The 21,242-nt window shown below is 44.7% G+C and overlaps 1 protein-coding gene across 1 annotated transcript in view; it reads left to right on the top strand.

The window, feature by feature from the left end:
- Myrfl (myelin regulatory factor like) overlaps nucleotides 1–21,242 on the top strand; it is a 112,188-nt gene that overhangs the window by 81,649 nt on the left and 9,297 nt on the right. Inside the window, exons 14-19 of the mRNA XM_028759039.1 lie at nucleotides 7,138–7,304; nucleotides 7,843–7,906; nucleotides 12,489–12,574; nucleotides 14,940–15,014; nucleotides 15,271–15,323; nucleotides 15,415–15,600. Of these exons, the coding sequence (XP_028614872.1) occupies nucleotides 7,138–7,304; nucleotides 7,843–7,906; nucleotides 12,489–12,574; nucleotides 14,940–15,014; nucleotides 15,271–15,323; nucleotides 15,415–15,600 (631 nt within the window). The remainder of the gene's footprint in view (nucleotides 1–7,137; nucleotides 7,305–7,842; nucleotides 7,907–12,488; nucleotides 12,575–14,939; nucleotides 15,015–15,270; nucleotides 15,324–15,414; nucleotides 15,601–21,242) is intronic.

Below are 21,242 nucleotides of genomic sequence, written 5' to 3'. Positions count from 1 at the left end.
TTATTTGGCTTTCTTCTTACTAATGAGCCGTTTCTCCACTGAACAGTGTACTCTCTGAAGGCAGGAGCTGTGTCTGCGGTGTCTGGCTTACTCCCTCCTGCTGAGGAACATGCTTAACACAGCCTAAGTGCGTGATGAAGGAGGGTTGACTCTGTGCAAACAGTGGATAAGAAAGTCTGTGGGAAGTGAAGCAGTCAGTAACTGCACGCATGTTTCCCACAGCACACCCGTGGGTGTCAGAGGACAACTGCTCAGAGTCGGTTCTGTTCTTCCACCATGAGGGTCCCAGAGAATAAACTTGGATTTCCAGGCTGGCCCAGGTGAAAAACAGTTCATTGCTGTTTTTCTAGTTGACCAGAAGGCAGCTCCTACTCCCTGAGTGTCCCTGCTTCTTGCTGATTACCTAATCACATCAGAAGGAGCTCCCCACTATGGAATGAGGCACGTTGGCCACCTACGTCAGGAGTAAAAGTCAGAGGCCGTGTTGGCTGCAGAAGCTTGCTGGCTGCATTTGGGTTCTGGCACTTGCAGCCCCTTTTGCAAAAAAGAAATTGCCTTACTGAGGTACTTCACGTGTCCGTGTGCAGTACCAAGATTATCCTTTTCTGACATTAGCGGTCATTTTTTATGACAATTTGTTTTTTTTATCCCAACTATGAAGTTGTGTTTCAGCTGAGGTATTGGACCATTGACAGCTGGACAGAGCTAAATAATCGAATCAGGTTCTGTTGTTTATAAGCAAGGGTGATTATCAATAAGAAAACCTTTCCACGTGTTTCAGTGTAGAGTATACGCTCTTGGCATTAATTAATTCAAACTCTACATGAAGGCTAGACATGACTGTGAAGAAAACGTTCCCCGAGCATCCACATGTATATGTATGTGTATGTATATGTGTGTGTGTGTGTGTGTATGTGTGTGTATGTATGTGTATGTGTGTGTGTGTATGTGTGTGTATGTGTATGTATATGTATATATGTATATGATGTATATGACGTATATTCCTGGGCAATTACTGTCAGTGAGCCCCTGTGACCAGGGTCAGGGGCATTTACTACTAGTTTTGAACATCCTTACAAGCCTCACTGAGATGCTGGACAAAAGTCAGAGTTTTAAGTCTTTTAGGAAGACTTGATCGCAATCACAGATCCTAGGAATTTCTGCAAAGTCAGGACAGGCCATAATTATAAGCAGTAAGGAGTAATAAATTCCATCCGCATCTTTATTACTTCCTAAATAGAAAGACACGTGAATTATCTTCTTGCCTATAGGACTCCTGAAAGATCTATGGTGCCGAAAACTCTGAGCCAAAGAAATTAGAGCCGGCCTTCTGTCATTATTGACACATAACTAGGCATGCACAGCGATTGCTTATGTCTCCTAAGACAGACTTAGAAATCCCTCCCGGAAGGCGTTGATTAGTAGTTTAGAGAGGATCTTATCGTTCTTCACTGCTTGGGTTAGAGCTAAGTCACGGTGTGCTGAGGAAAACCTCTTCTAAAAAGAAGCAGAGAAAGGAGCGGGCGTATTCAGGGCGTGGTGGAGAAAAGGCATGGGGTGGAGTGGGGTGAGGTGGGCTCGGAGCTGTAGGATAGGACATGGCCTGTGTGTGAGTGGAGAGGGAGGAGGTCAGAGAGGGGGAAGGCCGATGTGATTTGGACAGCTGAGTTGGAAATCTACTGACCACATGACCCACTGTGACTATTACCCTTGTTGCTTAACATCCTCTGTAATCTAAGCTTAGGGAGCAATAAGATGGCACCCGTGATGTCTTGTAATCACAGAATGCTATTCCTATCTTCACTATTTTCTGCCTTAGTTTCATTAAACAAAAGGAAAGCCTGAACCTACATTAGAAACCCTAGAACAGTTTCTGTCAGAAGATCCTTTTATTTTTAAAGAAAAAAATTTTTTAATGAATCTCTCCTCCACCACCACCACCACCACATCATCATCATCATCATCGCTGTTATTTTGGTGCTGTGCATGTGAGTGCAGGTGCCCGAGAAGGCTGGAAGTCAGAGGCATTAGATTCCTTCTGGTACTAGAGTTACAGGCAGCTTTCAGGGGTCATACGGATGCTGGGACTCAAACTCACATCCTTTGCAGGAGCTGTACGCACTTCTCACCACTAAGCCCTCTTTCTAGTGTCCCAAAAGAGTTTTTGTTTGTTTTTTGTTTTTTGTTTGTTTCTCGAGACAGGGTTTCTCTGTGTAGTCCTGGCTGTCCTGGAACTCACTCTGTAGACCAGGCTGGCCTCGAACTCAGAAATCTGCCTGCCTCTGCCTCCCAAGTGCTGGGATTAAAGGCGTGTGCCACCACCGCCCGGCCCAAAAGAGCTTTAATGCACACAAAATTAGAATAGTAACTGTCGTAGGGTTTTATGTCAGTGAACAGACACCATGACCAAGGCAACTCTTGGAAAGCACAGCATTTAACTGGGGCTGGCTTACAGGTTCAAAGGTTCGGTCCGTTATCATCATGGTGGCAGTAGGAAGAGAGAATGAGCTACTGGGCGTGGCTTGAGCTTTCTGAAACCTCAAAGCCCACCCACAATGACACACCTCCTCCAAGACCAAAGCCACACCTCCTAATAGTTCCGCTCCCCATGAGGCCTGAGGTCTGTAGGGGACATTTTTCATTCAAACCACCACAGTAATGAAACCCACACCCATCTCACTCAGCGTGCAGAGTGTATTAACAATTTTTTCTCATTCCTGTAACAAAATACCTGACAGAATTTATTTAAGGGAGGAAAGACTTATTGTGATTCCGGTGGGATATCCCTGATGGTAGGATAGCTCATGGCTGCAAGAACAGGAGGCAGGAGGAGATGAGGATTCAGGCTGGAGGTAGCCTGGGCTACACCCCTCGAAGGTCCATCCCCAGTGACCCACTTTTGAAAGCTCTGTGCCCATCCCAGGGGTGACAAATCTCAATATAACACCACCTGCCAATCAGACAACCAAGTGTTGGAGCACGTGAGTCTACAGAGGGCATCTTAAAGTCCAGTTCCAACCTGCTACAAGTTCTCACCTTTCTCCAACTAAATTATTTAAGCTGAGTTCCAGAGTTATAGCGTTTTATTATAGATACTTTAACATTGTCTGTCTGTCTCTCTCTCTCCCTCTCTCTCTCTCTCTCTCTCTCTCTCTCTCTCTCTCTCTCTCTCTCTCTGTGTGTGTGTGTGTGTGTGTGTGTGTTATAGCACTCGTAGTATCTGGAATCCAGAGGCCAGTCTTGGCTATCATTCCTTAGAAATACTATCAACCTTGTTTTTTTTGAGACAGGGTCTCTTGTTGGCTTGCTGATTAACCTAGAGTGTCTGACAGAGAGTCCTAGGGGTTGTCTGTCTCTGTCTCCCTAGTGCTGGAGTTACAAGTATGTGTCACCATGCGTGCATGGCTCTTTCTCTCCCCTTGAGTTCTGGGTCCCTAACTTACACCTTTGTGCTTACACAGCCAAGACTTCAGGTGGAGAGCTCTCTCCCCAGCCTGACATCTTTCTGAAAGGGGAGGACTATGTCTTAAAAAACGGAACTACCACACCATTATCATGTAGAAAAATTGACCAATTATGGTACATTTTACTATAGTCGGTGCTGAAATTTCACAAACATTTTTGTTTTGTTTTTTATGTATATGTAACACAAAAGGAGTACATACGTCCATCTGGTTTGGGCAGCCATTAGGAATAACTTTCTATTAAATTTCACTGTTTGAGCAGGGTAGCAGACAATGATTCTCTGTCATTCTTTATTTGGTTGTTGGCATCCTATTAAAACAAAGACTGTTTTCCTCATCAGAGAGGTAGTTGATGTGCAGTCAAGGAAGCGAAAGCTTCGTTCCTTCCTTTATTTGAGTGTCTGAAAAAAAATAAATAAACCTCTAATATCTTCTGAAGGCAACCAATAAAACATTTTAAAATTGGGTATGGCCGTGGGTGCTTTTAAAACATGTATGATTCTTTGATCTATTCCAGCAGTGTGCCCTTTGATGTTCTTTGGCTTCTTCAGGAGGTTCCTGCTTGCTCTGACATACCACAGTCGTGGGTGGTCATCCTCTGCTTTGTCAGAGAGGTGTCTGAGCTCTCTCTTCATATCCTGCCTGCCTCAAACCTGGGGCTGCTCCTCCTCAGCCCTGGTTCCCTTCAGTGAGCGGTATTTAAAGACCACAATGAACGTGCTCACTGTTAGTGGGTGAGAAATGTCTTTTTATTATACTTGATCATGGTTAGAGATAGGAAATAGCTTCCCTCTATGGAGACAGAATACATCAGGGATCCATGGCGATACTTATAATTTAAACTTCGAGTTGCTAGTCCTTTACTTACACTTTTGGCTTTGTGTTTCTATCTTCTAGCCTCAAAACTTAATCTGTTATATTCAGTTATAATCGTGGATGGCGTACGTGAACCTATAATTCCTCACTGTTGTCACTCACAGTATGATTATTAAAAGTTTTCATTGCTAATTATTTTTATCTTCTGTGTGGAATGTATCTTTCTAAGAAGGACCAGTCGATCAATGTTTTGAAGACACATTTAAAATAAATTCTTTCTGTAAGGTGAGACCAGAAATTCAATCGAACGTTCTGTTTATTTCTTTGCTTTTTAAAAATAAGATGCCCTTTTAGTATAATTATGGTTCGTCGTTATTTTTAAATACTCACTTTATTTTTTTCTTTCTTTGTATTTTATTATATTTTTATTTTTTGTAGCTTTAGAAAGTAGTTAAGATTCCAAATGGGGTTTTATGTGGACTACATTGGGTTGGTTTTCCAGCCCTGCCTCTCCCTTATCTCCCTGCCCCCTTTCCTGCTTCCTCTTTCACCCCCAACTCTCCCCTTTACTTGGGTTTGTTGTCTCCCCACCCCACTCCCTTAGAATGTCCTTTCTTCTAGTCACAGTGTGTCCTTTGCTAGTTTCTTGGCCTCTACCCATATAGTCTCCCACACAGACATTCACACACATACACACACTCACTCACACATACATACACACATATACACACAGACATACACACATAAACATACTCACAGACACATATACACACACACATATACACTCACACATAGATACACACACTTTCATACACATACGTACACACTCACACATATACACACATGTGTATGCATATACTTACATACTCACACACACATACACACATATATACACACATACTCACACACATACACACATACATAAACACACACACAAACACACACCCTTAAAGCAAACACGGGCCTCAGAGATGAGCCTGCTGGTCCTTTGCTTCCCAGAGCTTTCTGCTTTTCCAAGCTGCTAACTTGGCACCTCTCAATTTGCCTGCTGTCATTTGCTATTTAACAAAGAGTCAACACAATGGCCGCCCACCACAGACTCTCCATTTGGGCAGGGAGATAGCATGCAACACCCAATATGGACAAATGGCCAACTGACAAGATCAGTGGGCTTCCTTAGATCTCCTTGGCTGGCTGGGTATTAAGAAGATCTTTCAATGCATCTCAAGACAAATGTGTCTTTAAAATTGCACAAACTGAACCTGAACTCTGGAATGTTCAGCGTCTTGATCCTTCAATGTATTACTATGTATCTGTCCAATGTCCATACTATATTAGCATATATTCATTGTACAAAATAACAGGTTTAACTAGTTCATTTCCCTGCCTGCATATACCATACTTTGATTCCCCTTTTCAGTGATTGTTTTTTATGGTTTGAAACCATGAAAGCTTCAGTTTGCATGAGATCCTCAAACATACAACCCCAATACATCCCAGCCATACATAATCTTGAGACATTGGTCTGAGGGGCGGGGGGTGTCTTCACTGTATGGGAATAGATTGCTCTCTCTGTAAGACACAGGCATTGCTTTGGACTTTGAACTTTTGAGAAGAGAGAAGAGAAGGAGGAAAGGTCATGGGGTCTGGGTGAGATCTGACAAGAGCTTGCCAATGTTTTTTGTTATGGCTAAGATAGGCATGTATTCATAGTACAACCGAACCCTGCGGTCGGACAGGATGTGGCTGGGGCATCTTGGCTTTGGTGAGTTCCCCAGTCTTTCTTTGTCTCTTCAGATGTCTTAGTGACTTTCATTGAGCAAAAAGGATTAAGTGTGTTTTAAACATTCTGTTTGAGAGCTGGATTATAATTTGAATTACACACGATCACTCCGGAGATGTTAAAGAAGAAATGATATCTCAAGAATTATTGTCACAGGCTGGAGAGATGGCTCAGAGGTTAAGAGCACTGACTGCTCTTCCAGAGGTCCTGAGTTCAATTCCCAACAACCATATGGTGGCTCACAACCATCTGTAATGAGATCTTATGCTCTCTTCTGGTGTGTCTGAAGGCTACAGCATACTCATCATATATATAAAATAAATAAATAAAATCTTTTTTAAAAAAAGAGAACTATTGTCACATTTATAACTAAAAAAGCTGAAATCTCAAGAACTCGTCACATTTTTACCTGGTGGCAGAACTCAGTGAAAAGCCAGGGTCTTTAGAGTAATATTGTTGTTTTTATTTATTTCTAAATTTTATTTTGGAGATATGGTTTCTCTATATAGCACAGGCTGAGCCTGGGCATTAGACAGCCCAGATTAGCTAGAACTCATGATTGTCCTCCTGCTTCAGCCTTCTGGATGTTGGAATTACGGATGTGTGCCACAACACCTGGTGAAGCCTCCTTCAGGGCCTGAACGACTTGGTGCACATTTTATCAGGGAGAGCTGCAGTCACTTCGTAAGGGGATTTAGCAATAAACACACAAATCAGCCCACCCCTTGTTCCTCTTTCTTTTTTATGGATTTTAAGCATAGCACAATGGTCTTAGAGGATATGTCTTTGGACTTTAGACTTGACTGTGTCCTTCAGTTCAGTTTCCTTACTTCCGTTACAAAGACATATTTTTATTTTGTTGCAAACTGATCAGAAGCCATTTTACAGCCCAGCTGGCAGTTTGGGTAGTCTGTTATGAGTTTTAAACCACTTCAGATTTCTCAGAGTGAACTTGGTATCGTGGGTACACCACCGTTTACGGTGGCGTCTTTTGTCTTTGGATAGCGCACAGACAGTTCCCTGGTGGCCTCAAACTCTACAGCTCTCCGCAGCTTGTATCGTGTTCCTTTCCAGGACCAGATCTTCATGGAGAATGTGGGGGCCGTGAAGCAGCTCTGCAAACTCACCAACAATCTGGAAGAAAGAATAGAGGAGTTGGAAGTATGGAACAAAAAACTGGCCAGGCTAAAACGCCTCAGTAGGAGCTGGAAGTCCTCTGTCAGCGAAGCCAGTTCGGTCAGGTACATTCAGAACTTTGAGGAAGGCAGAGAGTGGGTTGCTTCAGAGCAACAGTTACTTGGAATCTTTTAGGCTGCCATCCCCCACCTCCTGATGCCTCTGTTACTTTTTCTGTTGGTGCTTTTAAAACAAAACATGAGCCTCAGCCATTAGAGGAAGTGCTAAGTGTTAACAAAAGGATGTTTGCCCCTTCAAGGAGGAGAGGTGGTCATTTCTAAATTCGAAACGAAAAATCATGTTTGATTATCGGGGGTGGGGGTGGTTGTTTTATTGTTTGTTCTTAGTAGTTAAGGAATTAAATGCTATTTCCTGGGCTCTAGTTCTTTAAGAAAAAAAAGGCAAAAATAATGTTAATGCAATCATTAATGTTTACTCTTCCCCTCCCAACACACAAAAGAACTCAAATGGCTGTTGCTTTTCTTTTTTCACTCTCTTACAAAAGGAAAGTACTACTGCTGGGTTGTGACAGCCTGGGCCATTGTCACATACCTCCTAGAGAGGCATTTGAATAGTAATCAATTCTCTCTCTCTCTTTTAAAGCAAATTTAGCAGAGCTGTTAGCGCATCTTCAGCAAGAAGGACAGGTTCCAAAAAGCCCACCAAGGTAAAGAGACTGAAATGTAAATGGAGAACGTATTCTCTATACAAAACACTGAAATGTAAATGGTAGGCTTAGCGAGCCTCCTGGGGTAGATCTGTCTCCCAGCTACTTGGGGGATGGGGCAACTGGGATGGATGGATGGATGGTGGAAGCAGAAAGATGGAGAGAGCAAAGCCTGCCTTTTATTAGAGGCTGGGCTATCAAATGAATAACTTTGTAACAGCCCTGTCTCAAAATCAAAACACAGACGACTGTCTGTGGGGGTAGCTCAAGGTAGAACTTGCCTTACACACCAGTGGCCCTGTTTTCTTTCCACAGTAACAAGTAACGTACATACACATAAATGCACACACGCAAATATACATTCACACACAGGCGAGCACATACATAGCACACAGGTGCACACACCCAAACACACACATTCACACACACACTACACACACACATGCACTTACACACGCACTCACACATGCACACTCACACTCACACATGCACTGCACACACAGACACACACGTACACACGAACACATACTCATGCACACACACGCACACACAGGATTTTAGAGGAATTAATCAGCACCTCCTCCTCCTTGGCCTATTTCTCTCATTTGCGTTCTTCGGCTGGTGTGTTAATAATTATTAACTGTTTTTTTTAAATAACAAAAGCCTAAAGAAGAAGAGTCTAGAACATGATGAGAACCACTTCAGAAACAATCTACCAGCTATTTTTTACATGAACCCCCTCTAGTGAACCCCATGTCTTAGGGAACCCCATCCAACAGCCTTCACATGGAACATCAACATATACACATAGGCATCGTTCTACTTGTGTGTGTATGTATGTGTGTGTGTGTATGTATGTATGTATATATGTATGTATACATGTATTGCTGTGAGACATTTATTCCTGGAAAGACATGAACAAATATATAGTCACCTCAGATAAAGAACCAATGACAGACCAAAATATGAATACTACAAAAGGAGAACTTGGTGAGCCAATGAGTTTTATCAGGGTTACTTATGGGAGTATGGGTGAGGGGTTACTTACAGGAGCAGAAATGACTCAAAGACGGCTGCATCAGCAAAGCCCACCCCGGCACGGGTGACAGCTCCCAGAGCTGGGGAGCTGGAGCACACCGTACCCCTGCAGGCACCTCGGAAGGTTGGACAGCATCCTATCCAGGTGGCTCTGTTATTCTGAGCCTTTTCCAGGCAGCACCAGTGATCTTTTGCTCATCTGCTTTGTTCAGGGACCTGGGTTGTCTGGGTGGCTTTGGCAACTTGTGTTGTTTGTGCCGCTCGGAGGTTATTATTGATTGTCTACTCAGGATGGGAGAGACCTAATGAATCTGGTCAGTTCCAATGACTTCCTGAAGATATTTTAAGTTTTATTTCCTATCTTAGGGAGCTTTCCCTGTAGGAGGAAATGTTTCACCAACAGAGGAAAATGCTCTCTCTCTCCCTCCCCCCCACCCCGACTTTGTCTGTCTCTCTGTTTCTCACACACAAACACACACTCATTCACACTCACTCACATACGTGCTCGTGTATTCATTGATAATCCATAGAGACATTTTGCATAATACCTATAGTTCCTCCTTTTTTACATACGGAACAAGTAGGTGACAAGAGTACAGTGTTTAAAATCGCAGACTACAAAGCTGGAAAGTTTGAACCCAAACTCTGGGTTCATGACTTTTTAGCTATATATCATGTATCTCTGATGAGACACTTGGCCTTCCTACGCCTTCTTCTGTCTCCAAGTGTGGGTTGGATGGGCCTCTTCCTCCAAGCATTGCTGAGTGATTGTGAGGATGCTAGACATTAGTGTACATGAACACTCAGAGTGCCTGGGCACAGCAAACGCTGGGTACACACTCATGAATTTTTTTTTAAACCTTATTTATTATGGATACAGTGTTCTGCCTGCATTTCTGCCTGCAAACCAGAAGAGGGCACCAGATCTCATTATAGATGGTTGTGAGCCACCATGTGGTTGCTGGGAATTGAACCCAGGACCTGTGGAAGAGCAATCAGTGCTCTTAACCTCTGAGCCGTCTCTCCAGCCCACCCTCATGATTGTTAATGTTTCAAACCCACCATCATTGTGGTTCTCATGGTGTGGAGCAGAAATGGTCCATGGTGCTTGATAAAGTACAACTAATGATGCTTTGGTCACCCCCGTGCTGTCCCAGCAGCACTCTCTGTTTCTGTGAAGTTAACCTCCCTTGCCTGTCACTAGATGATCTTTGCTTCTAGAGGGTTCCTTGAGTCATTGGGGGAATGGGGGAAATACATACATATGGGTGCTCCTAGGCTGAGTGGTAAGTGCTCATGATCACCACGCTACTGGGAACAGCTAATGGACCTCTAGGTGCTAAGAGGTGTGGGCAGGGACTGCCAGCTCTCCATGCTGGCCAAGGTACATTCTGGAGGAATTCTGGGTCACCTCCGTGTAGTGCTGATGCAATCAGTAGGCCCACCCTTACTTTTCTCTACTTCTCTGTGTCCCAAAGCCAGGCAGCTGGTATGTACAGTGGAAGGTGAGGCGGAAGCCCTCACAGTTCAAGTCAGAATTCAGAATAAGGTGAAGAGAGGTGGGAAGGGATCGGGAATGGATACAGACATCTCACTCCCGGATAAAACCCGTTGAGGCAGAACTTGCCAGGGCTCTTAGCTATGTGAGGGGGTCTACAGTAATCCTTAGGTATTCCCAAACCGGAGAATCGTTACATTGTTAAATGGTCCTCCTAAGAACTCAAGAAGCACTCGGGTAGTATTTTATTTTCCTGTGTGAATGGTAAGGACGATGAGAATCAGTGACACAGAAGAGATCTGTATAGGACTTGACTCTCAGTCATTTCCCAATGTGTGGCCAAAGGACCGTGAGCAAAATCAAGGAGATGTCGAAGAGTCCAGCAGCTGTAGAGAGCAGTGTGATGAGGAAAGAGTAATATTAATTCCAACCAACCCCACAAACTCCATCGAGCCCTCTCTCTGTAAGGGTAGCACTCAGGCATCTCCAGAACACTCCCAGCGAGGTATCAGAAGGGTTCTGGTCACCAGGCAGTGGTGGCGCACACCTTTAATCCCAGCACTTGGGAGGCAGAGGCAGGCAGATTTCTGAGTTCGAGGCTAGCCTGGTCTACAGAGTGAGTTCCAGGACAGTTAGGGCTATACAGAGAAACCCTGTCTCAAAAAACCAAAACCAAAAAAAAAAAAACCAAAAAAACAAAAAAAACAAAAAAAGAAGGGTTCCGGTCATGGACTGTGTGACTGTGTGACTTCCAGACTTGCTCCCAGTGGCATCATGGGAGAAGACTTTGTTCTACCAGTCCCCAGGCTTGTGGGCTTGTTAAAAGGTGTGACTACATACCTCCTTTTTATATTGGAGAACATGTTTCTTGACCAGATAACAAGTCCAAGAAATAACTAAAGGTCATTTTAAAGCTGTTTCTTCATTGTTCCCATTCCTGTAGACCTGTGGTCTTTGTTAACATTTCGTCTAAGCTCCGCCCCACAGTTACCTGGCAACAGCCAGGTGTGCCTGACTCACTGTCAAAGGGGCTGCTTGTCCCCTCCTCACTCTCTTGGTCTCTTGCTTTCTTGCTCTCTGTCCCCTCACCCCTTTCCTCCTCTCTCCCCATTCCCATCCCCCCCCCTCCACTCATGGCTGGGCTCTACTCCTCTTCTCTCTCTCTCTCTCTCTCTCTCTCTCTCTCTCTCTCTCTGACTTTCTCTGCCTCTACTACCTTCTCAACTCCCCTAACCCCCACCCCATGTCCTATTCTATTCTATACTATACTGTCATGTGACTGGTCCCTCAGGGGGAAGGGATGCCTCAGCATGGGCCCTGTGGAGGCACTCCCTTCCCTCACATCTGACCACACCTCCACCAAACATATTCCTTCTTCCCTTATCTTTTTATAAAACACATCAATGGTTCCACTCTGCGCTGTGAGAAGGAAGGAAACACACACAACCGTTACTTCTTGCCCGGTCCCTGTGTGCCAGCTTTTATGGCACTATGTATCTGCTCTAACGTGGATTTCATTACCTTCCTAGAGACAGTACATACTGGTTATCATACCCTCTATGGTTGTACATCGCAGCCATCAGTAAATATTCATTGAATGGATGGAAAAAATAACATGACCGGGGCCCAGAGCTGTTCTCATTCATGGCGGGGTGGGGATGGGACCCTCACTATAAGGTGGGCTTGGTAGGATTCTTTCATATGGCTTCCCCGACATTTTCCTGTGGGGATTTATTCCTTCATATCTGGAGGAACTTGGATCTCCCCAAGTCTCTTAGGAGGCTGGTGTCTGGTCTTCTTTCATAAAAGTCAAGATTGTCTGACAGACTCCAGGGAAAGGACAGGACGCTATAGCCTGCAGCACGAAGCAAAGGGAGGCTCTGAACATGATTGTCCTGTTCAGAGAGGCAAGAGCAGAGGAGCAGTGTAAACTGAGGCGAGTAAGAAGGAGTCACCACTGAAGGAGGCACCAGAGACTCCTGCTGCTCAGGTTTCCGGCCCCTCAGCTGCTGTACTGATCTGTCCCTGTTCTTCAACATCCCACAGGTCGCTTTCTCAGGAAGGAGACAGTCGTGTCCTAACTGGGTCTTCCAGACATTGGTTATAGGTCTGATCGCTGTGATGACATTTTGGTAAGACAAACTTCAATGTTGTGCTATCGAACTCTTTCTTTCTTCCTTGTCTTTCTGACCTTCTCTTTGCTTTGAAGACAAGGAGGTTTTTTTTTAAAAAAGAAAAATCATGCACGAACTTTTGATAGCTTAAAGATGAGGCCAGCCTTTTTGAAATTCATAACTTGAAGAAAATATTACCGATTTATGTGCTTTGATGTGAGAGGATGATTTTTTTTCAATTGTGACTTAGCAGACGTGTATGTGTGTGTGTGTGTGTGTGTGTGTGTGTGTGTGATATTTGCCTTATCTTTGCATGTAGCTTTCTCAAGTTCTTTGTTTTCCTTTCTGTCTACTTGGGAGAGAGTGTGAGGATAAAATCGGTCCAGTCAGTGCTGCCTGGCCACTGATACGCCTCAGCACACTAGGCCTTCTTCACTGAAAGCCTTGTATGGAAGAGACACCAGGAACAGTGGGAGTGAATTGATGCCATGGAACCAAAGCCCACACTAAGAGAGTAACTGTGAAAACAAGCAAGGGAGGCAGTGGTTCCATAGTGCAGAGAGGAACCATTGACCTCTGCCTCTGCATGCAGGTGGTTGTGGAGGTGGGAATGGAGGGGGGATGAGGGGGAAGGAAGGAATAGAGGTGGCTGTAGAGTGGGAATCAGGGATAGACTGGGCCAGAGTGAAAGAAACTGGGAGAGAGTGGAGGGGGAAGGAGTAGAAGTGGTTGTGGAGGAGGAAGTGGGGGGAGAGAGTGGAGGAAAGAGAGGGAGAGGGGAGAGTGGAGGAAGGAGTGGGGGAGAGTAGAGGAGGGAGTGGGGAGGGGTGGAAGAGGGGAAGGGGAGGAGGGAGGAGGGGAGGGAGTAGAGGAGGAAGTAGGGGAAGGAGTGGGGACGGAGAGGGGGAAGATGCCCAGGAATTCGATATCATGACCCAAAATTCCCCTCAGGAGCCTTTGTATTTTTTTCTCACTCTTCTAAGTACTTGTCTTCTGCCAGGCTTCCTAGCCAGGGAGAGGGCGAGCATCTACTTTTAGCAGACATATTTCATATGTTCCAGAGGCATCAACCCCAGGCCTGTGAGTGAGGAGGTGAGAGGGAATCTAGTTCTGAGTAAAGACACTGTGTTTAAAGTCTGGTTGTCGGATCTTCAGAGCCCAGTGCTAAGTGTCAGGAGCACACATGGGAGGTGATAAGCTCGGTCCCCGGCTCTGTTGTACCCAAGAAGGGTCAACTCCAGGGTTTGCCTCTGAAGAGAGCACATGTCTATTTCCTTCTAATGCACTAGAAGTCCTCTGACCTGTGCATTCATGCAGATGTCAAACACAAATTGGGGAAAGGTTTAGAATTAATTGGTGGGGGGGGGGCACAAAAAAGGACAAAGCAAGGGACACTGGTCCACAGAGATTAGCTGCCACGGTGACACTACAGGCTCTGTCTGACACATCTTCAGGTTTCGTACCACTTTTCCAGCAAGAACTGAGTCTGCTGGGCAGCCACCAGCTGTCTCTGAGAACATGGGAGGAATTCTCTTCCTGTGAATGGAATTGGTTTGTGGTACATCTCTTTGTTTTTACACAGTGATGATGGCAAATCTACTGTCTCTGTGGGAGAACAGAGTACTGTGGAATTGAGTCTGGAAAGCAAGGTGTGAAGTGAGGCTGGCAAGGCGGGGCAAGTCAGGTGGCCTCATTTCCAGCAGACTTCTGGGTGACTCATGAAAGAGTATAAAAACTCTGTGCAAAGAGGAAGGAAGGCACACAAAGTTCAGCCGCACAAGCACCACTGGGAGTCACATCCCAAACCCTAGAACCTTTATGGAACACTTTAATTTTGCTAGAATCAGTTGTGTTAGGAGCGGAAGGACACCTTCGTTACTTTGTAGTCACGTCATGCTTTGTTGCAGTTCCTTTCTTCCTTCTTTCTAGCTGATACATTGTACTCTGAGAGATCCTGGAGGTGAGCAAAGGCTTTGTGGTCCAGGATGGATCTCTGCCTCCTTTTATCTCCCAGCTCAACAGCATGGATGAAAGCCACCAGCAGGAAGCAAGATTCATCCTTACTCTTTCCTGCCCTGCCTCCAGCTGTTAACAGGCTTCCTCTGATAACGTCTTGCCAGGGCCGGGGGTCGGCTCTGTGAAGGGGTCCTTCAGCATAGAGTACCCTCTGAGCCTCCGAACTCTGAGGAGCCCAGGGCTCTTTTCTCTGTCCCAGACAGCAAAACCTAACTGGGCTGGTTCCATGGTGTTTCTGCCAGCTACAGCTGCCTCTCCCCTCCTCCTGTTATGTGTGGCCTGTGAGAATATCCTTGGCCAGCTGGCATCTTGACTGAGGTATTTGTGGAAATAGATCTACCATATAATGTTTTCCCCCCTTTAACAGCGCCTTGACAATAGTTGCCCTCTACATACTTAGCCTAAAGGATCAAGACCGGCGATTCCCAAATCTCCCTCTAAGGTAAGAGTTCAGATCTTGTATTCCTTTGAGAGAAGGACTTAAAAAAAAAAAAAGATTTATTTCTTTATATGTGTATGTGGGTGCCTGAGGAGGCCAGAAGGGAGCATTGGATCCCCTAGAATTGGAGTTTCAAGCTGACTGAATTCCCTAACGTGAGGGCTGGGAACTGAACCTGAGTCTTCACTGAGCCATCACTTCAATCCCGGGAGAAAGCCTCTTGAAGGCCCCTTTCACTAACAGTTTTGTACTCTTCCAGCAATATTACAAGCTCTCCAGAGCCTGCTCTACCATCCACAGCTCTTACCTCAGGTACAGTCTTCCTGTTTCTAATGATAAAACCAACCCATTCTCCCTCCCTACACTACTGCTTCCGGTGACCCTTCCTCTCAATGCCTTGCAGCTCCCCTCACAACCCTGGCGACCACACAGACCTCCTCGCCGCAAGTGCCTGAAATCACTTTCTGCGAGATCCTGCCGTGTCAGGAAACTTACTGCTGCCCTGTGTGGGGACCAAAAATGTTATTTTCAAGTCCTGCACAAAGACAACTGGAGGCAGAGAGAGAAATCCATCAGAGACAATGGCCAGGTAAGTGCTGTTGAAAGAGAAACAAACAGGCCTCTAACTTGAGGTTTTCCCTTGTTGATATTTACCTGGGTGGTTTGTGAATGGATCTAGGCAGGGGCTCTACTCTTCTGCTTGGCCCAGCAAAGTCTTTAAAAACATAGGCACATGTACTGCCAACTGTCTTAATAGTGAGTTCCTTCCCCAGGGCGGAAATGCTGGTTAATTATTTGTAATCAGAAAATTTTAATTTGTCTACCAACAAAGATGGTGAGGTAACCTTGTGCACATGGATTGGGGTTTTGTTTGTTTGTTTGTCTGTTTGTTTGCATGTGTGTTGTTTAGAACTTAAATGGTGTAGTGTCTGGACTTTCTTTCTAAACTAATTTGGGAAAAATACAAGAAATGTTGAGAAAGGAAGGAAGGAGGGAGAGAGGGAAAGAAGGAAAGAAGGAGGGAAGGACCTTTGGAAACCCTAACTTGACAGTAAACTTTGAGTCAGTGAAAACCACCAGCTTGGCATTCCATTTTCAGAAGGTTTTTTTTTTTTTTGTATCTACGAGTACACCACTGTTTTGGTAAGTACCCGAACTAAATAGGACCGGAAAACACAACTCAATAATTATGAATATAAGCTGCACGCCTAGATTGGGCAGATTCACCACTACACTACTCTATTCCCCAGCTATGCGACCCTTAGAACTTGCTGGTTTTCCAGGCCATGTGCTTCTCCTCCATTGTCCTTCCACCTCCTGCTCTTCCATCATCTTCTCCTCCATTGTAGTCCTCCTTCATTGTCTTCCTCCTCCGTTGTCCTCTCTCTCTCTCTCTCTCTCTCCCTCTCTCTCTCTCCACCAACCTTTCTTTCTCCAAATAGAAGTTCAAATAGAAGTCACCTGTGTAATGACTCACACCTCCTCTGCAGCCCTTCACAGGAAAGGGGAATTAGCATCAAAATACAAGGCCGGGGCTATCCACAACCCACCACTATTGGTTTTGTTTATTTATTTGGTTTTGTGTATGTGATATATGCATAAATGCATGTGAGTGTGCGTGGTCCTGTGTGGATTCGTGGAGGTGATCTTATTTTTTTGATAGAGTCTCTCACTGAACAAAGAGCTCACTGATTGGCTAGTTTGGTTGGTAGGCAAGCTCTGGGAATCTGCCTTTGTACACCCTGCATACATTTTCCCCTCCCCCAGTACAGGGCATGCTGCTGTGCCTGGCTTTTTACATGGGTGCTGGAGATCTGAACTCTGGTCCTCCTGCTTGGAGACAGTCGCTTTACCAACTCAACTACCTCACTAGGACCTTTTTTTTTTTCCCCAGTTAAAAAAAGTTTTTAGAAATTTGGTAATGGGCTCCAACTGTAAGATCTCTGTAAGATCAAATGCATTTCTTCCAAATGCATTCTAGTTTATTGTTTTAGAACTCTCATTCTGGATAGCATCAGTAATAACGGCTGCATCAGCGGTGTGTACTGGTGTGGTTTCACTAGGATGCTGCTGAAGCAACAACTCTCAAAGGATGGAGATGCCAGATGGTGATCATTTACTTCTGATTGTCCATCAGATGTGGATGGAGACAGGACTCTGGCTCCCCATGCTCAGGACCCAGCTGGTGGTGATTCTGGGTCCCAGTGTTTCCATAATGACTGTAGTCATGGCAAGGGAACGAATCACATCGTCTGCTGCTTCCTAAAGCTCCCATCTCAATAGGACATATGTCACTTTAATATGTCACTCTTTGGCCAAAGCAAATCATATAGTTCATTTCTGGCTCAAAATGGTTGGAGGGAGTACAAATCTACCAGTGCCTCACAGAAGCCAATAACTAAGAGTACAGTTTGTAAGCAGCTTGGCGTACAGAGTGTGGCCAGTGGGCAGAGCCTTGGGGTGATCATGGAACCTCTTTCCCTTTGGATATTATTTCCTATCCTAACCATGGATGGACACGCTTACAAATCATATCATCGTGCATCACGAGGCATTACTCCATACCTGATGCTGTAATAGTCACGACATGAACAAGTCATTTACTACTCACAGGACTAGCATTAGGCCCTGGAGGCACCCTCTTTTTTTTTTTTTTTTTTTCCAGTGTGGAAGCTGAGGCACAAAGTATTCCCCCCCCTCTCTGAGACTTGTGGGTTTTTTTTTTTTTCTTCTTCATAAAAACAATGTTGGATTGGATTTGGGAATGGTTGTATCATCCAGGGTAGGTATGAAGCTTCGGTCTGAAGAAAGGATTTGTTTCCGCCATCTTGTTTTCAATGTAGCATTTTCTATTTCTTGTTGCGTGCGCGTGTGTGTGTGTTGTACATGCATACCTGTGTGTCTGAGTGTGAGGATGTGTATACCTTGGCCCACACGGCAGAAGACATTAACCTGGAGCGTCGGTTCTTGCTTTCTACCTTGGAATGGGGACTCTTGCTGGTGGCTGCTGCGCTGTCTGTAAGCTTCTGGGGACTCTCTTGTTATCATCTCCTGTGTCACTGGACAGGTGCTGGAATTGCAGCCATGTGCTCCAGCCTTAGATGGGTGCTGGATGATCAAATTCAGGTTGTCACACTTGTTCAGGGAGCGTTTCGCATCCCCTAAACCGTCACTCTCACCAGATCCCAGCACTGAGACCAGAGAGACGCTCAGCAATGAACAGTGTTACTGCTCTCCAAGAAGACCCAGGTTTGATCTCCAGCTCCCACATCAGGCGGCCCACAATTACCTGTACCTCCAGTTTCAGGGGATCTGAAGTTCTGTGGCCTCTGCAGCCACCGATGTGTGGTGCACTTAAAGTCATGCAGGGACAATCGTGCACTTACGGAAAAATAAATCTTAAAAAAAAAGAGGAGAAAAGAAAGAAAGAAAGGAAGGAAAGAAGGAAAGAAAGAAGGGAAGAACAAAGGAAAGAAAGGAGAAAGAAAGGAGAAAGGAAGGAAGGAAGGAAGGAAGGAAGGAAGGAAGGAAGGAAGGAAGGAAGGGAGAAAGAAAGAAACTAAAACCACCATAAAACCCCTAAAACCTTCATCTCTTGCAAAAGGATGCAGAAGCTTGTGGTTGGCCAAGCATTTTCTGACCTTGGCTGTCCTCACTGGGGACACTTGATGGCCTTCTTTGACAGGTGTCCCCAGCATAGACCACCTCACTTATACAAGATGTACCAATAACAATGAATTCTAAAGGTGGTGGGGTCAGAGCTCTGCTCTTCATTCTCCGGGCTTTGTTGGGTCAGTAACAACCAGTTCTCTGTATAAGAGAGTATTAGGAAGATCAGCTCTGTGCCAGCTGGATGAATCATACATCCCCTCATCTCCACGGCAGTGAGTGTCTGCTCATCCTGTATTTCCATATCTGTGGGAACCAGAGAAAGATCTGCTACCATGTACCTGGGCGTGTCATTGATTGCCAGAGAGCAGCCACACTAGTGACATCTTACCATTTTGACCCTGGGAATCCACAGTTAACATATTTTTGTAATGAATTTATTATGGGAAGCATAAAGAATGAATGTAACTATAAATCCACTTGGGCTTCTAAATGAAATTTTTTTAATTAATCCAATTATTTAAAAAATACTAGATATCCATGGGAAGACCCTTCCTCCCAAGTTCATGGAGAATACCATAGACCTGCTCATGCAATTTTTCAGCGTTTCAAAGTTTTACATCAGAAGAGCTCCATGTGCTAACCGCATCACTGGTCAAGTTGAAATTGTTATCTAGGGCCCTATTTTCATGACCATGGTTCCTCCAAGTCTGACATCTACTTTCATTTATTTGGACATAGGATGTTCACACACATGAGCCTACCTCTAAAAGATGCAGACAGTAACCATCAGAGCATCTAGAAAGCTCTCCCATGCCCCCGTCCTCATAAAGCCTACCTTTAGCCATCAGGATGTTTCCTGATTGGGGAGAGGGTGTTTTTCCCAAGATGGAGGATGGGTATTCCTTTCTTGCTGATGTAACCCGCACCCCAATCTAGAATAGTGGTCCTCAAACCTGTGGGTAGCGACCCTGAATCCCTTCACAGGGGTCACCTAAGACCATCAGAAAACATAGATATTTACATTATGACTCATACCAGTAGCAAAATTACAGTTATGGACTAGCAACAAAAATAGTTTTATGGTTGGGGGTCACCACAGCACAAGGAACTGTATTAAAGGGTCACAGCATCAGGAAGGTTGACCTCTGCTCTAGGGTGGTGTACAGCCTCAGGGGTCCTAATACAAAAGTAGAGCATGTTGGGTAACTTTTCTTTGCAACCAGGTGTTTCTGAGACATGAAGAATAGGTAAAAATTAAGGAATAAAAATTTTTTTTAAAAAAATCAAGGAATTAAAATTTTAAAAAATAGGAGAGCTGTCAGTAGGGGTGTAGAATAATTTCTGACAATTTACTCGGCCCCCGAAGAAAAAAAATTTGAGGAAAAATAGAGCAGGGAGTGGAAAGTATTTTGGAACCCATAAAGATTTAAGTAGCTTAGGACAGTTTTACATATGAAAAGACAAAGGACCCATCAGGGAAATATCTCTGGAGTTCTCCAGATGGTAACAAGCTGGTGAACCTAAAAACAGAGAGAGGGGGGGGGGGAGAGAGAGAGAGAGAGAGAGAGAGAGAGAGAGAGAGAAGCAAAATAGCAATTGGAATCCATGCTCTCTTTGTTTTAAAATGTAAGAACTTTTAGGAGAATAAATACCCCAAAGAAAATAGTCCCCCATGCTAAAGGCCTCAGACATGATGGGCAGGGTGCATCAACCTCTTGGTAGAGGCCTGTTTTGATCACGGGGCGAGGAGGGTATCCCAGGCTAGAGTTCAGCCTTCAGCAGTTTCACATGTTGTATACTACACATCTTCCAGCACGGCACAATATGCTTCCGTTGTGTAAGTTGAATAGCAGTTTAAACCTCTCCCCTGGTTTTAATTTAGTTGGTTGGGACGTCTCCCCTACCAGTTGTGAAATACACCCTGAGCTTTTTAACGAAAATCACTCGCTCTGTACAGCAAGCTTATCAGGAAAGTTGCTGGAAGGTATTTACAGAATGAGGGCTTCACCCATTTGACACAGCAGGATCTATGGGTTTCTAAAATCCGGCTTTTCAGAACTGAAAAGTCTTGCTTCATAGATGTGACAAGTTAGGAACGCTTTGTAGAGAATTTAAGATGTATTTTCTGCTTTTGAAAAAAATTTTTTCATAATTTTAACCTATAAGGTTATCCCGTCTCAACCTTGCCTAAATTTTTTTTAGCTTCATTATTATCGTGTGAGAGTGTATGGGTGTGCATGGTGTGTTTTATCGTGTGAGAGTATATGGGTGTACATGGCGTGTGAGTGCACACATACAGTGCCATGGGTGTGCATGCTGTGTGAGTGCACGCATACAATGCCATTGGGTGTGTGTAGAGGTGAGAGGACAAGGTTATAGAGTCAGGTTTCTCTTTCCTCCTTTATGTGGGCTCTGGGCATAAACGTTCAGGTCATCGGGCTTAGGTGGCAAGCGCCTTGAGCCACTGAATCATCTTCCTAGACTTCAACCTCACCTTTAAAAACATTTATTTTATTGTTAAGTGTGTGTATGTGTGTTTATCTGGTCTGTGTCTGTGTCTGATCTGTGTCTGTGTCTAGTCTGTGGTCTGTGTCTGGTCTGTGTGTCTGTGTCTGGTCT

This window comes from Grammomys surdaster, unplaced genomic scaffold (genome assembly GCF_004785775.1).
Source record: "Grammomys surdaster isolate TR1022 unplaced genomic scaffold, NIH_TR_1.0 126271, whole genome shotgun sequence".
Taxonomy (NCBI): domain Eukaryota; kingdom Metazoa; phylum Chordata; class Mammalia; order Rodentia; family Muridae; genus Grammomys; species Grammomys surdaster.
The sequence above is the reverse complement of the archived record's forward strand: the minus strand, read 5'-3'. Positions and strand labels throughout refer to the sequence as shown.